The 17,132-nt window shown below is 42.4% G+C and overlaps 1 protein-coding gene across 3 annotated transcripts in view; it reads left to right on the top strand.

The window, feature by feature from the left end:
* The window catches only part of LOC134360215 (regulator of microtubule dynamics protein 3-like), a 340,314-nt gene that overhangs the window by 63,460 nt on the left and 259,722 nt on the right, over positions 1–17,132 (top strand). For all 3 annotated transcript variants that reach the window (XM_063074500.1, XM_063074414.1, XM_063074327.1), the window contains 2 exons: positions 2,833–2,935; positions 13,813–13,873. In XM_063074500.1, the coding sequence (XP_062930570.1) occupies positions 2,833–2,935; positions 13,813–13,873 (164 nt within the window). The remainder of the gene's footprint in view (positions 1–2,832; positions 2,936–13,812; positions 13,874–17,132) is intronic.

The following is a 17,132-nucleotide window of genomic DNA, read 5'->3' as shown; positions in this document are numbered from 1 at the left end:
GGTCAGTCTGCAAGTGTTACCATTTATAGCATGCCCATAACTTACTAACACCTATGCCTTTGGAATGTGGCAAGAAACTGGAGAACCTAGAGAAACCCCACATAGTCATAGGGAGAATGTACAAGCTCATTACAGACAGGTGGGAATTGAACCCCAGCCTCTAGCACTAAGGTATTACGTTAGCTGCTATGCTACTGTGTCATCCACAGACTGTGCTCCATTTGTAATGCTTCGGATTTCATTACTTGGTTGGTTGTCAGTGTCAGACTACAACATGATCCATCCTGATGGTAGTGTCTCTGTAGTGTGATTCATGCACTTATGTTGATGTGCATGTTCCTTGTTGCTTTTTGTCATGTGTTTAGTTCTAAAATGTGGGAGGACAATGTATCATAACTGTTTGCTACCTCTGTACACCAAAATCATAAAACTGAACCTAAAGTTCCAGTTGCTTGTCACCGTAATCCCCCTCATAGTTCCACTTTTATCTCTCAACAACATATAAACGAAGCTCAGTGGAGACTGGGGGGGGGGGAAAAACAACAATCCTCTTCAAATTAAGTACTTAAACTCACTTTTTGTTTAATGATTGCAGATCTTTATTGCTGCTATCTTATAAATTTGCTATTTACTGATCTATTTTCTAGCTTCAATCAACTCTGTCTCGCGTGCTCTCTTGCTCTTGTGCTCTCGCTCTCTCTAGAACATTGACTGTTTCCAGTACATTCTACTTCCAACATCTCTGGCTCCATCATCTGAGCACCGGTGATCTCTAGGGCTGCATGTTCAGTTTGTAGATTGGTGTAAACACAATAGCCTGAGTCTCACAGTGAACAACACTAAAGAGATGATTGTGGACTCCAGGAAGGTGCAGGCTGACCACTCCCTACTGCACATCAGCAGCTTCTCCGTGGACAGAGTGAGGAGCATGAAGTTTATTTACGTGCATATTACTGTCAAAGGCCATCTAGTGGCGTAGTGGCATCAGCGCCGGATTTTGGAGTGAAAGCTCCCGAGTTTGAATCCAGCCGGCTCTCTTGCACGCTTTCTATCCATGCTGGGTTGAGCATTGAGCTAGCAACTCGGCCTCATAAAAATAGGAAAGCCTGCTTTTAAAAAAAAACGTCGTCATGACAGTGTCCCGATGACTTCACTCGGAGTTGAGGACTTCCTTCATATTACTGTCGATCTCGCCTGATCCCTAACTCCACCTCTTTTGCCAAAAGAGCACAGTAGTGCCCCCACTCTCCTGAGGAGACTGAGGCAAGCAAGGCTCTTTGCCCCCTCCCCCTCCCCCCCCAATTCTCACAACATCTGATCAGAGCACAATGGAGAGTACCCTGACCAGCTAAATCACCGTCTGGTATGGAAATTGTAATGTATCAGATCACAAGACCTTGCAGCAGATAATAAGTACTACTGAAAACATAGTTAGGTTTTCTCCCCTCCACCCCCCATTCAGCACATACACTCAATAGCCACTTTATTAGGTTCAAGAGTCGAACCCGTCCTGGTTTTCTGCTGCTGTAGCCCATCTTTAAGCAGACTTCTTAACACTCTGCTACCATCCAATACACATGTATACCCCTGTCTGAATGTCCTGCCACCTTTTACTCCCCAACTCACTAACATACTCTTATCCTGCACTGGGCATTTCTCATCTTTTATTGCTGCTGTTTCACATATTTGTATGATTGCTTGTTTTATTATATAGTGGCAGTTGCATTACATAAAGTGCAAGGTGCATTCTTGTGTCATCTTGTCAATCTTCAGGCTATGCCACACAAGGAGTTGTGCTCAAATTATCTGGTAACTGTATGTGCTGGATCATAGCAATTTGTGCTCTGTGTTTTGCACCTTGACCCCAGAGGGGCGATGTTTCATTTAGCTGTATACATGTGTATGATTGAATGGTAGTAAACTTAAACTTGAACTTGTTAATTCATATTTGTGTTAACTGTAGTTTATTTTGATAAATGTAAGCTAAACTTCAGTACCCCAAGGAATATAAATTAATGGGAAATGGTAATTTACACTCAGTGGCCACTTCATTAGGTAGAGAAGGTATTGAATAAAATAGCCACTGAGTGTACTTCTGTATGTGTGTGCTCTTCTGCCTCTGTCGCCCATCCACTTCAAGTTAGATATGTTGTGTGTTCAGAGATGTTCTTCTGCGTGCCACTGTTGTATAGTGTGGTTATTTGATTTCTGTTGCTTTCCTGTCCACCTTAAGCCAGTCTGGCCATTCTCCTCTGACCACTCTCATTAACAAAATTCTTTTGCTGACAGAACGGGAACTCACTATATGTTTTTTGTTTCTCGCACCATTCTCTGTAAACTCTATAGAGACTATTGTGTGTGAAAACCCCAGGAGATCACCAGTTTCCAAGAAACCACCTCTGGCACCAACAATCATTCCACACTCAAAGTCACTTAGATCACATTTCTTCCCCATTCTGATGTATGCTCTCAACAACAACTGAACTTCTTGACCATGTCTGCATGCTTTTATGCATTGAGTTGCTGCTACACGATTGGCTGATTAAATATTTGCATTACCAGACAGGTGTACCTAATAAAGTGTCATTTCTTGCAAGGTGGTTAGACTGTTGGCTGTCTTTAATTAAGCTCCTGCTTTTCTCTGACTTAGTTAACAACTGAAACCCACTGAATGGTGGTCTGGATCTAAAAATCTGTCAATACAGTACAAGATCATTATGATTGGTCAATAACATTCTTTAGAGCAAAAGAATTAGTTCTATTCTCTAGCAGCTAAATTTGATTTCAAATCTGTTATTGAAAAAAATTAAATATACTTTTTTATATTTACAGTACAATATGAAGCCAAATTTCTGTTGGCGACTGGCTCGAGCCTACTTTGACATGGAAGAGATGTCCATAAATGAAAGTGAGAAGATATCCTATTTAGATCTAGGTAAGTTATTTGGCTGATACTGCATCTTGTTTAAGGGACATTATGAAGCTGCCTTGGGTAATTCAGCTGACTTTAAACAAACATAGTATCTGAGCTATATCTTGTTATCAGGACAAATTGAGCCTGGGGAACTTAGGAAGATCATTATCTGAGCATGCGAGAAGCTCATGGACAAATTTGGTCAAAACATGCCTGAGCAAGGACCTGGACCCATTGCAACTTGCCTACAGCCACAGCAGGTCAACAGGGAACATGATCTTCTGGTCCTCCACTCAGCCTTGGACCAGTTAGACAGCAACAATACCTACGTTAGGCTGCTGTTTGTCAATTAATACCATTAACCCCTCAGTACTAATCAACAAGCTTCAAAACCTGGGCTTCTGTAGCTGCCATTACAGCTGGATTCTAGTTAGTGTTGATTGGTAATAACATCATCTTGCTGACAGTCAACACAGGTACACTTAAAAGATGCCTTCTTAGCCCACTGCTCTACTCTCTACAGCCATTACTGCGTGGCCAGACACAGCTCAAATAAATTTAGCAATGTAACCACTGTTGTTAGCAGAATTTTAGCTGGTGATGAGGCATACAAGAGCAAGATAGATCAGCTGGTTGAGTGGTGTCACAACAACCTTGTACTCTTAAGGAACAAGGAATTAATTGTGAACTATTAATTAATTGTGGAGTAGGTAGGAGAGCACACACCTATCCTCATTGAGGGGTCAGTGGTGGAAAGAGTGAGCAGCTTCAAGTTCCTGGGCACCAACAGCTCGGAGGATCCATACTGGACCCAATATATTGATGTAATCAAGAAGAAGGCACGGCAGTGGCTATATATAATTGCAAGTTTGGTATGTTACTAAATACTAGCAAATTTTTACAGGTGCATTCTGAATGGGTGCATCACCACCTGCTATGAAGGCTTCAATGTGCAGAAATGAAAAAGCCTGCGAAGAGTTTTAGACTCAGCCACTTCCATCATGGGCACAACCCTCCTCACCATTGAGGATATCATTGAAAGGCGATGCCTCAAGAAGGTGGCATCAATCATTAAGGACGCTCACCACCAAGACATGCATTCTTCTCATTACTACCATCGGGGAGGAGGTACAAGAACCTGAAGACCCACACTCAAAGTTTTTTAGTAGCAGCTCCTTCCCCTCTGCCATCAGATTTCTGAAATGTCCATGAATCCATTTACACTACGTTGCTATTCCTCTTTTTCACTGCAGTATTTATTTTTATTGTAACTTACAGTAATTTCTGTCTTATACTGTACTGCTGCTACAAAACAAATTTCTTGAAATATATCCGTGATAATAAATCTGATTCTGAAACATGGTCAGTGCATCTTCAGAGATGGGTAATGGCAAAGCTGTAATTCTACTCAATTTACACTATATGCAATGTTTTGTTTAAGTAGTGAAACAAAAGTGAGACAAACTTAATTAAGAGAACCATTTTTCCATTTGTATTTGTTCCAGTTTGTCAGTTTTATTCCTATTCCTATTCCTTGTGATGCCACTTGTGATGGGAATAAAATGTTGTTTTAAACTTATGATTCATTTTGTCATCATGTGGAGTGCTTCTTGGGTCCAGTGAAGGGGGAAGAGTAAGCTTTGGTTGTCAAATCCAAGAAGCTGTTGATTGCGCCTGTGAAATTGTCTTTTCTTACCAGGCCGGCTGGTGGTGCAATGACATTGGCGCCGGACCCGGGAGCAGAGGTTCCCGAGTTCGAAACCAGTTGGGTCCATTCCCGAGTACGCTTTCCATCCGTGCCGGGTTGAGTGTCGAGATCACAACTCGACCTCGTAAGATAAAAGGGAAAAATACTGAGAAAATGTCCGTGTGAGGAGTGGCGCGCCACACAGTCTCTCTCTCGCTCTGCACCTTGTAAAAAGCCATGAAAAAGACATAATCATGGATGCACGCACACGCACACAGACTCGCACGCACGCAGGCACATGCCAAAAAAAAAGAAATTGTCTTTTCTTCTCATGTAGAACAAATTATTCTTCAAAAAAGTAACTTACCTTAGTATAAATGACCTTCAGTATTATTATTTGTGCTTCTGTGTACTTTCGCTCATCTACATGCTGTGAGATGAATAGAACTGAGAAGTACATTACAAAGAGGTTAGAGACACAGGAGACTGCAGATATTGGAATCTAGATCAAGCTGCTGGAAGAACACAGATCAAGCAGCATCTATAGAGACAAGGGGATGATTGAGATTTCAGATTGGGATAGAGTATATAAAGAAAAAGACCTCAAGGCATAGGAGCAGAGGATTAGATGGGCTATTAAGCCCATCGTGTCTGCATCACCATCTGATCATGGCTGATTTATTTTTCCTACCAACCCTATTCTTCTGCCTTTTCTCTGTAACCTTTGATGCCCTTACTAATTCAACAACCTAATGGCTAGTGCAGTGGATTCTCGTTAATTGAGACACATCGGGAGCAGTGCATCCTGGCTCCAATTAGCTGAAGTTTCATAGAAATAGTTAAAAGGTATACATAAAAAAGACAAACTACATTTTACAAGGTGTTACTGGATGAGCTCGATGCCGCTTACAGAGACATACTTCTTCATGCTGATGTTCGGTGGCTAAGTCGCGGCAAAGTGCTGCAACAATTTGTTGACTTGCTGCCTGAGATAAAGACTTTTCTGTCGACAAGAAATGAGGAGCACGAGGAACTGTTAGATGATGCATGGCTACTGGATTTAGGGTTTCTGACAGACCTAACGACTAAATTAAACGCACTTAACAACAAGCTCATGGGAAAAGACCGACACCTGCGCCACATGATAAGTGCAGTAAATGCGTTTAAGGCCAAGCTCGGTATTTGGATTTCAAATTTAAAGAACGGGAGGCTGACACACTTTCCCAAATTGGAGAAAATGTTACAAGCCATCAAGGAAAAAAATGCTTTTCACCCTGAGCAGTACTGTGCTTACCTAGACAAACTGGTAATAGAGTTGGATCGGCGTTTTGGGGAGTTAAACGTCATGAAAGATATTGCTGCATTTATTTCAAACCCATTTCTGCCGATCAATATCAAACAGATAGCAGCCGAATTCCAGCAAGTATTTGGTGTGCCAAGTGATATTGAAATGGAAATAATTGATTTGCAAAATGAATCGCGCTTAAAGCAAGATCAAGGGACGGCGACTTTTGGGGGCTTGTCAGCAGGGAGAAGTTTCCTCATCTCACCACATTTGCACTAAAAGTTAGTGCCTACTTCAGGTCAACTTACCTGTGTGAAATTGCATTTTCACAGATGAAAATTATTAAATCTAAGTACAGGAGTTGTCTTACTGACAGACACCTCACAGACTGTCTCACACTGGCTATCTGTAGTTATGAGCCAAATTTCAGGGAACTAGCAGAAAGTATTCAGCCCCAGTCATCACACTGAGTGCAACAGTCAATTTTTATTCATTTATTTTTCGTGTTGAAATAAAATTAAATAGTGAAACTTAGAATTAAAGATGTGAAGTATTGTAATATTCTTAAAGACAGCTATGGCCTGTTTGATATGCTAGTTACAGTGTTTTCTTGGCTGAATTAATTTGAAAGTTTGATAAAAGCATTTTATGTAATTCAAATACAATTAGCCCAAATAAAAGGCCTCAAGTTCGAAGTACAACCTGAGCTGTTTTTTCTCTAAACGATTTAGTAGGTCGATCTTGCCTTTCACTAAGGCCAAGGTAGGGGATCTTGGGCTTAAAAAGATTGGCGACCACTCGTGTGGTCAGTCAGAGGCTTTTTGCCAGGGCTGAAATGGCTGCTACAAGAGGGCACAGGTTTAAGGTGCTTTGGAGTAGGTACAGAGGAGATGTCAGGGGTAAGTTTTTTACGTAGAAAGTGGTGAGTGCCTGGAATGGGCTGCCAGCAACGGTGGTGGAGGCGGATACGATAGGGTCTTTTAAGAGACTTTTGGATAGGTACATGGAGTTTAGAAAAATAGAGGGCTATGGGTAACCCTAGTAACTTCTAAGGTAGGGACATGTTTGGCATAACTTTGTGGGCCGAAGGGCCTGTATTGTGCTGTAGGATTTCTATGTTTCTGTGAAAGAAATTTTGCAAGATTCAAGGCTTTGTGATTTGCTTGAGAGAATGCCTGTGATTTATTTATTTAAGTGAATGAATGATTGTATGGAGAAAGTGCTTGGGAAGCTGAAAAGTCTGAAGGTACATAAGTCACCCGGACCAGATGGACTACACCCCATGTTTTTGAAATGGGTATCTAAAGAAATTGTGGAGCCAATATTAAAGATCTTTCAAGAACTACTAGATTCTGGAATGTTTTCAGAGAACTGGAAAATTGCAAATGTCCCTCCACTCTTTAGTAAGGGAGGGAGGGAAACAAAAGATATAAGCCAGTTAGCCTGACTCCAGTGGTTGGAAAGATATTAGAGTTCATTATTAAGTTCATTATTCAGCGTACTTGGAAGCGCATGCTAAGTAGGGCAAAATCAGTTTGGTTTCCTTAAGGGGAAGTCTTGGCTGCCAAATCTGTTGGAATTCTTTGAGGAAATAACAGGCAGGATAGGTAAAGCAGAGTTACTTGGATTTTCTAAAGGTGACAAAGTGCTGCATGTGAGACTGCTAAACAAGATAAGAGCCCAAGGTATTACAGGAAAAATACTAGCATGTTCAGAAGATTGGCTGACAGGCAGGAGGCAGAGAGTGAGAATAAAGGGAACCTTTTCTGGTTGGCTGCTAGTGACAGTGCCAGTCATGTACCATAGGGGTCAGTGTTGGGACTGTTCCTTTTCACATTATATGAATTGATGGCTTTGTGACCAAGTTTGTGAATGATGCAAAGATTGGTGGAGGGGCAGGTAGTGTTGAGGAAGCAGGGATTCTGTAGAAGTTCTTGGACCGATTAGGAGACTGGGCAAAGAAGTGGCAGATGGTATAGCGTGTAAGGAAGTTTATGGTCAAGCACTTTGATAGAACAAATAAAGGCATAGAATATTCTTTTCAAGGGGAAGTAAATTCAGAAATCAGAGGTGCAAAGGGACTTAAGAATTCTAGTTCAAAGTACATTTAGTATCTAAATATGTATACATTATACAACCTTGAGATTCATATCTTTGCAGGCAGCCACAAGACAAAGAAACCCAAAGGAACCCATTAAAAAAATCAGACTGCAAGCACCCAGGAAAAATAAACAAATCAGGGAAACAATAAAAGTAAGCAAGTAGCTTTCAGAAAAAAAGTGAGTCTGTAGACACAAAGCCTGGAGCATACCTCAGTTCAGGACAGAGCCGAGTAAGCGTCACAGAGCCTGGAGCACATCACAGCCTCTGTCTCAGTTAGTGCAGAACTGAGTAAATATCGAAGAACTTTCAGGCATGGAACCCAGAGCAGGCCTCAGACTCAGCTTCAGGTCAGCACAGAGCTGAGTAAATATCACAGAGCAGCAAGCAGAATCAGCCTGACCCATGTCTCTTGTCCTGACACCCTGCCTTTTCAGTCCAAATAGCCTAGCGTTTAAATTGTCCAAACGTCAGGTTGTTTCTCACACTACGACCCGGGCCCTGTCACATCGATAAGCTTTCGGCTTGGACCCCAGCATCACTTTTTGACCCATTCCCAACCTTTCCAAATTGGCCTTGCGTTTAGATTGATTAAACCTTGCTCTTGGTTTAGGTGGACGGGCCTCGAATCTGCCTCTCCTCCATTCTGTCTTTGCTGGACAGAGAGGACACGGGGAGAATGTTTCCAATTGTGCTAGGACCAGAAGGCACAGCCTCAAAATACAAAGATATGAGATGAGGATTTTTTTTTAAGCCAGAGGGTGGTGAATCTCTGTAACTCATTGCCATAGATGGCTGTGGAGGCCAGGTTATGGGGTATATTTATGGTGGAAGTTGTTGATTGGAAATTGTTGAAGCAAAGTTCTTGATTAGTAAGGGCGTCAGAAGTTACTGGTTGAAGTCAGGAGAGTGGGGTTGAGAGGGATAATAAATCAGCCATGATAGAATGGTTGTGTGATATGTGTGACACAAGAAGGAAATTAAAGAAAGATAAAAACACAGCAGAGGGAAGAACAGAATACAGGAAAATCAACAAGGAAATCAGGAGGGAAATGAAGGAAGCAAAGCAAAGATGGATAGCTGAACAATGTGCGGACATTGGAGATAGTCTCTCCAACAACAACACAAAGAAGGCATTCCAACTGGTGAAAGATCTTACCAAAGAAAAACAAGCCAAAGTTAACACCATCCAAGACAAAAATGGCAAAAGTCTCACAGAAGGAAAGGAAATAATGGAAAGGTGGACAGAGTACTATTCGGAACTGTGCAACTACCAGAACAAAGGGGATCCAAGCGTACTGAATGTGCAGAAATTTTCCAATGAGGAAGACTATCCAATCATGCATGAAGAAGTTGAAGCTGCAATACGATCACTGAAGTGCGGGAAGTCAGCAGGAGTTGACAACATCCCTACTGAACTGCTGAAGCATGGAAGAGAGGCCACGATAGACATGCTTACCACCATCTGCAATAAGATCTGGCAGACAGATGAATGGCCCACACTTTGGACTCAGTTGCTGATCACTGTGCTTCCCAAGAAAGGCAATCTCCAACTTTGCCAGAATTACCGTACCATCAGTTTGATAAGCTATCTAAGCAAGGTAATGCTCAGAATTATCTTGAACAGACTGAGTCCTCAGGCAGAAGACAATTGCTGAGGAATAAGCAGGCTTCCATAAGGGCAGAAGCACCACTGAGCAGATTTTCAACCTCCGCACCCTTTGTGAGAAACACCTTCAGCACCAGAGAGTGTTCTACCACATCTTCATAGACTTCAAGAAGGCGTTTGACGGAGTCTGGCATGATGCCTTATGGGCCACCATGAAGAAATTCAACATGAGGCAGAAGCTGATTGTATGTACGCCAAGGCAACCAGTGCAGTACTCGCTCAGGGCACCATCGGAGAGTGGTTCCATACCTCTGTAGGAGTCCATCAGGACTGCCTCCTCTCCCCCACTCTCTTCAACATCTTCCTGGAACGAATCAAGAGTGTTGCTCTTGAAGATCATGTGGGCACAGTCAGCATCAGAGGGAGGAACATCACAAACCTAAGATTTGCTGACGACATTGATGGACTTGCAGGAAAAGAGGACGAACTGGCCAACCTGGTCAGCCATCTTGACAGAGCCTCCACAAAGTTTGGAATGGAAATAAGTGCCGAGAAAACCAAGCTCATGGCAAATGCCAACGGTGGCATCACAACAGACATCTTAGTCCATGGTCAGAAACTTGAGACAGTGCAGCAGTTCAGATACCTGGGGGTAATCATCAGTGATGAAGGATCAAGACCAGAAGTCCTGGCAAGAACTGCACAGAAAATGACGGCACTATCCAAACTCAAGACAATATGGAGGGACAGCAATATCACCATGAAGTACAAGATCAGACTCCTGCATGCATTGGTATTCTCCATCTTCCTGTACGCTTGTGAGACATAGACCCTCACAGCAGAGCTACAGAGGAAGATACAGGCATTGGAAATGAGATGCTATCGCAACACCTTGGGCATCTCATACTTGGACCACATCACAAATGAGCAGGTCCGCAAGACCATCCAGCAGCACATTGGCCCTCATGAAGACCTTCTCACAATGGTGAAGAAAAGAAAGCTGAGATGGTATAGCCACGTAACAAGATCCAGTGGCCTTGCAAAGACCGTTCTACAAGGAACTATGGAGGGGAAAAGAAGGAGAGGTAGACAGAGGAAAAGATGGATGGACAACATTAAAGAATGGACAGGAAAGAATGGACATTGCAGTGACGCAGGCTCTGGCACACATCTGCGACAGATGGAACAGACTGGTGCAAAGCTTGTCATGATGGCGCCCCGACGACTTTAGGGCTCAAGGAAGGAAGGAAGGATAGATTGGTGTAGACTCGATGGGAAGAAAGACCTAATTCTGTTCCAAGCAACACACAAAATGCTAGAGGAACTCGGCAGGCCAGGCAGCATCTATGGAAAGAAGTAGAATCATTGTTTCAGGCCGAAATGTCAAATGTACTTTTTTCCATAGATGCTGCCTAGCCTGTTGAGTTCCTCCAGCATTTTGTGTATGTTGCTCGGATTTCCAGCACCTGCAGATTTTCTCTTGTTTTGAATTCTGCTCCTAAATCTTAATGGTTTTATTTCCTAGCAGAGACTATTGAAGTTCAGATTCAGATGTTTAATACTTGGAATGGAAATTTTCTCTGTCCGGCCTGAGAATGGATCTTTGAAAGTGAATGGGCTACTCCAAATGTGCATTTACAGTATATAACTCTAATATATTTTACCCATTGAATTATTATTTTTTATTACATTTGTATTTGTACACCAGCTTTCAGGTTTTTTTTTGGGTTCATCGCATACAAGAGCAAGAAATAAAGGCGGCATAGGCTATTCATCTTTCTTGCTTGCTTCACCATCATTAAGGTACTGCCTCTTATTCTATCTCAGTGCGTTTTCCAGCTCTAAGCGTATATACCTTGACTCCCTTAAAATACAGGATCTTTCAGTCTCAGTCTTGAATATACTCAGCAACTGAGTACCATGGCACTTTTAGGTAGAAACTTCCAAAGCTCTCCACTCCGTGGGTGAAGGAAGTTCTCATCTACCTAGAATGGCCAATTGCTGCAATTGGTTCTCAATAATCCAGTCAGGCCAAACATCTCTCCATCTACCCTGCTAAGCCTTGAGATAATGTTATATGTTTCAATGAGATTACCTCTCATTCTTCTATAATTGAATATTTAGCTTCAGTCTGATCAATCCTTCATGTGACAAACCCACCTCTTGAGATAAATCTGATGAAACTTTTCTGCACTTCCCCTAAGGCAAGTATATCCTTCCTTGAGTAGGGAGACCAGCATTGCACACAATATTCCAGATGCATTCTTGTCAAAACGCTATATTATTAGAGCAGTAAATTTCTACTTTTGTATTGAAATCTTCTTGCAATAAAGGACATATTATTGTTTGCCTTCCTGAATGTATGCTTCACTATGTTAACTTTAAGTGATTCACATACAAAGACAACCATGTCCCTCTGAACAGCAAACCAAAATCTCTTTGCTTCTCCTATCCCTTTGGTCTGTCATCATGAGGAAAATATTTTGATATATCATTCTCAAAACAAAGTGAATGGATTTGAGAACTGACCCCTTTTTCTTTGCTGTCACCTGATCTGCAATCAATTGCCAACTTGTGTAATAATGTTACTTCCAATTTTCACACAAAATGCTGGAGGAGCTCAGCAGGCCAGGCAACATCTATGGAAAAGAGTAAACAGTTGACTTTTCGGGTTGAGACCCTACATCAGGACTGGAAATAAAGATGAGAAGTTAGAGCAAGGAAGTCAGCTTTCTCTATTCTCTCTCTGTGTTACCTAGATATGTATGCTTTGCAATCTGGTTCTATCTTCCCATAATCTCTCCCTTCAGTAGTTCCATTTATCAGCTTTCAGACTCTTTTTCATGCCCTGTCACCCGCCTAACTCCATTTGCCCATCATCCACCACTTAACTTGGTTCCACCAATCACCTACCAGTTCTTGTATAATCCTTCTTTCTCAGCTCTTTATATTGGCTATCACCCAAAATATCAACCATCCATTTGCTTCTGCAGATGCTGTTTGACCCACTGAGTTTTTTTTTCTGTTTTTAGTAAATTTCACACATGGGGCACGGCAGAGTCATCTGCGTGCCCACTGTGCTCCAAGCGAGGAACTCTGGAGCACATCCTCAGTGGCTGTGCAAGGGCACTTGGTGAGGGACGGTACAGGTGGAGGCATGATCAGGTCCTGAAGACCGTCGCTGAAGCCGTTAGTGCAGGAGTTGAGTGGGCGAAGCGATCCCGACCCTCCAAGCAGACCATTGCCTTTGTCAGAGCTGGGGAGCAGCCAATACCTGCCAAAAGAACATCTGCAGGCATTCTGACTTCTGCAAGGGACTAGCAGCTGTTGGTGGACCTCGAAGGGCAGCTGAAGTTCCCCAACCATATCGCAGCCACCACCTTGCGACCAGACATTGTCCTAGTGTCTGAGTCTACTAAGCAAGTGCTGCTGCTGGAGCTGACAGTCCCATGGGAAGATAGCTTGGAGGAGGCCTTTGAAAGGAAGCTCTCCAAGTACGCAGGACTGGTCAGCAACTGTCAGCAGGCTGAATGGAGAGCGAGGTGTCTCCCAGTGGAGGTTGGTTGTAGGGGATTCATAGCCCGTTCTTTAGTTAGGGCCTTCAGCATTTTGGGCATCGAGGGAGAGAGGAAGAGGAGAGCCATCCGCAGTACCACCGATGCGGCAGAGAGGGCCTCAAGATGGCTGTGGCTCAAAAGAGGGGAGCCATGGAGTCATAATTAGCTAGCCGTCTGGACACAAGCTGTGGTCTGATCAGCCCCGGCTGGGTCACCTGGAGGAGGTTGTATGATGTTGAAAGACTCAAAACACCCAATGATTCCAGGAACATCACTGAAGATGTGTCCAGAAGCATCAATAGATGTATGTACACAGCAGGTTTGAAGAAAATCCTATTAAATCCCACCTTCGCTGTTGTCAGTTGTGAGGGAATCTTGGGTTGATTAATTTAAAATTTCACACTTTTAAGAACAATATGAGATTGCTTTTCAACTCTTTGAGAACATTATTTTAATATAATGTTCAATCTTACTGAAACAGATTTAGATTTTTGTATTGAAAATTCATAATTTATGTCAAATTGTTATTTGTATGAATGATTCACTTTTGGATGTAGCCCTGAAATTTGTCGAATTCAAGGAATTTAGCAATGATGAATTCAGCTTGTGGAGTGCTCACTTTCCATCTGATAAATGTCTGTCTTGTTATTTTTCATCCAGGAAAAGAAGCAGCAAAATCTGGTCTTCAGCTAGATGATTCAAGTGCAGAATGCCACAAGTGGTATGTACAAAACTCTCCATACTGGAAACAGGAATATTCACTGCATGTAAATCAGAATAGAATATTAGGATTCAAAAAAAATCTTAATTCAATGGAATGTAAATATTACAAGTTCTGTAGAGACTGCAGCTTTTCAGTTGTTCAGGTTTTTAGAATCTTTTGTAGGAAAGACCAGCAGATAGGAAAGTGATGAGGTATAGGATCAGTTAGGAACATAGAAATATAGAAAATCTACAGCACAATACAGGCCCTTTGGCCCACAAGGTTGTGCTGAACATGTCCCTACCTTAGAAATTATTAGGCTTACCCATAGCCCTCTATTTTCCTAAGCTCCATGTACCTACCCAAAAGTCTCTTAAAAGACCCTATCGTATCCGCCTCCACCACCATTGCCAGTAGCCCATTCCACACACTTACCACTCTCTTACCCCTGACATCTCCTCTGTACCTACTCCCCAGCATCTTAAACCTATGTCCTCTTGTGGCAACCATTTCAGCCCTGGGAAAAAGCCTCTGACTATCCACACGATCAATGCCTCTCATCATCTTATACACCTCTTTCAGGTCACTTCTCATCCTCCGTCACTCCAAGGAGAAAAGGAGGAGTTCACTCAACCTGTTTTCATAAGGCATGCTCCCCAATCCAGGCAACATCCTTGTAAATCTCCTCTGCACCCTTTCTATTCTTCCACATCCTTCCTGTAGTGAGGTGGCCAGAAGTGAGCACAGTACTCCAAGTGGTGTCTGACCAGGGTCCTATATAGCTGCAACATTACCTCTCAGCTCCTAAATTCAATTCCACGATTGACGAAGGCCAATACACCGTATGCCTTCTTAACCACAGAGTCAACCTGCGCAGCTGTTTTGAGCATCCTATGGACTCGGACCCCAAGATCCCTCTGATCCTTCACACTGCCAAGAGTCTTACCATTAATACTATATTCTGCCATCTTAATTGACCTACCAAAATGAACCACTTCACACTTAGCTGGGTTGAACTCCATTTGCCACTTCTCAGCCCAGTTTTGCATCCTATCAATGTTCCGCTGTAACCTCTGACAGCCCTCCACACTATCCACAACACCTCAAACCTTTGTGTCATCAGCAAATTTATTAATCCATCCCTCTACTTCCTCATCCAGTTCATTTATAAAAATCACGAAGCGTAAGGGTCCCAGAACAGATCCCTGAGGCACACCACTGGTCACCGACCTCCATGCAGAAAATGACCTGTCTACAACCTTGAAATTTTATTGAATATAGTGCTGATCTGAGGGGCCGCAGAGTTACTTGTGTCCTTATGCCAGGTTTAGACCACAAGACCGTAAGATATAGGAGTGGATTTGAGCCATTTGGCCCATTAAGTCTTCTCCACCATTCCATCATGGTTGATTCAATTTTCCTCTTAGCCCCAATCTCCTGCCTTCTCCCTTTATTCCTTCATGCCTTGACCAGTTAAGAATCTATCAGCCTCTGTCTTAAATATACACAAAAATTTGACCTCCCAGCTGCCTGTGGCAAAGAATTCCACAGATTCACTACTCTCTGCCCAAAGAAATTCCTTCTCATCTCTGTTCGAAAAGGATGCCCCTCTATTCTGAGGCTGTGTCTTCTGATCTTAGACTCTCCCACTATAGAAAACATCTTCTCCATCTCCACTCAATCAAGGCCTTTCACCATTCGATAGGTTTTAATTAGGCCACCCCTCATTCTTCAGAATTCTAGTGAATACAGGCCCAGAGCCATCAAACACTCTTCATATGACAATCCATTCAATCCTGGAATCATCTTTGTGAATCTCCTTTGTACCCTCCCCAATTTCAGCACATCCCTAAGATACGGGGCCCAAAATTGTTCACAATACTCCATGTGAGGCCTCACCAGTGCTTCATAAAGTCTTAACATTACATCTTGCATTGTATTCTAGTCCTCTTGAAATGAATGCTAACATAGCATTTGCCTTCCTCACCACAGACTCAACCTGCAAATTAACCTTTCAGGAATCCTGCACAAGGACTCCCAAGTCCCTTTGCACCTCAGTTTTTGTACTTGATTTCCATTTAGAAAATAATCCACCCTTTCATTACTTCTATAAATTTCATGACCATGCAATATCCAACACCGTATTCCATCTGCCACTTCTCTGTCCATTCTCCTATTCTAAGTCCTACTGTAGCCTCTGTACTTCCTCAAAACTGCCTTCCCCTCCTCCTATCTTCATATCATCTGCAAACTTTGCAACAAAACAATCAATCCATCATCCAAATCATTGACATATAATACTGCTGGTCATGGGCAGCCAACCAGAAAAGGCTCCCTTTATTCCCACTCTTTGGCATCTGCCAATCAGCCACTACTTTATCCATGCTAGAATTTTTCCTGTAATTTCATGGGCTCACAGCCTCGTGTGGTAACTTATCAAAGGTCTTCTGAAAATCCAAGTACACACTAACCGATTCTCCATTGTCTATCCTGCTTGTTATTTCTTCAAAGAAGTCATAACAGATTTGTCAGACAGGATTTTCCTTGGAGGAAACCATGCTGATTATGGCCTATTTTATCATGTGCCTCCAAGTACCCTGAGACCTCATCTTTAATAATCAACTCCAACATCTTCCCAACTGCTGAGATCAGACTAACTTGCCTACAGTTGCCTTTCTTCTGCCTCTCTCCCTTCTTGAAGAATGGAGTGACTTTTGCAATTTTCCAATCTACTGGAAACATTCCAGAATCTAGTGATTCTTGAAAGATGATTACAAATATCTCCACAATCTCTTCAACCACTTCTTTCAGAACCCTGGGGTGTACACCATCTCGTCCACATGACTTATCTACCTTCAGACCTCTCAGTTTCCCAAGAACCTTCTCTCTAGAAATGGTATCTTCACACACTTCATGACAACTGATACCTAGAACTTCCGCTATATTGCTCGGGTCTTCCACTGTGAAGACATGCAAAATCCTTATTCAGTTCATCCACCATTTCTTTGTCCCCCATTACTACTTCTCCAGCATAGTTTTCCAGCGGTCTGATATCCCCTCTCACCTCTCCTTTACACTTTATGTATCTGAAGAAACTTTTGGTATCCTTTTTAATATCATTAACTAGCTTACTTTCGTATTCCATTTTTACCTTAATTACTTTTTTAGTTGCCTTCTGTTGGTTTATAAAAGCTTCCCAATCCTCTAACTTACCACTAACTTTTGCTCTATTATACGCCCTCTCTTTGGCTTTTTTCTTGGCTTTGACTTCACTTGT

The sequence above is a fragment of the Mobula hypostoma genome, chromosome 1, assembly GCF_963921235.1.
Source record: "Mobula hypostoma chromosome 1, sMobHyp1.1, whole genome shotgun sequence".
NCBI classification, from domain to species: Eukaryota; Metazoa; Chordata; class Chondrichthyes; order Myliobatiformes; family Myliobatidae; genus Mobula; species Mobula hypostoma.
Note: the sequence above shows the minus strand (reverse complement) of the source record. Positions and strands in the feature narration are given on the sequence as shown.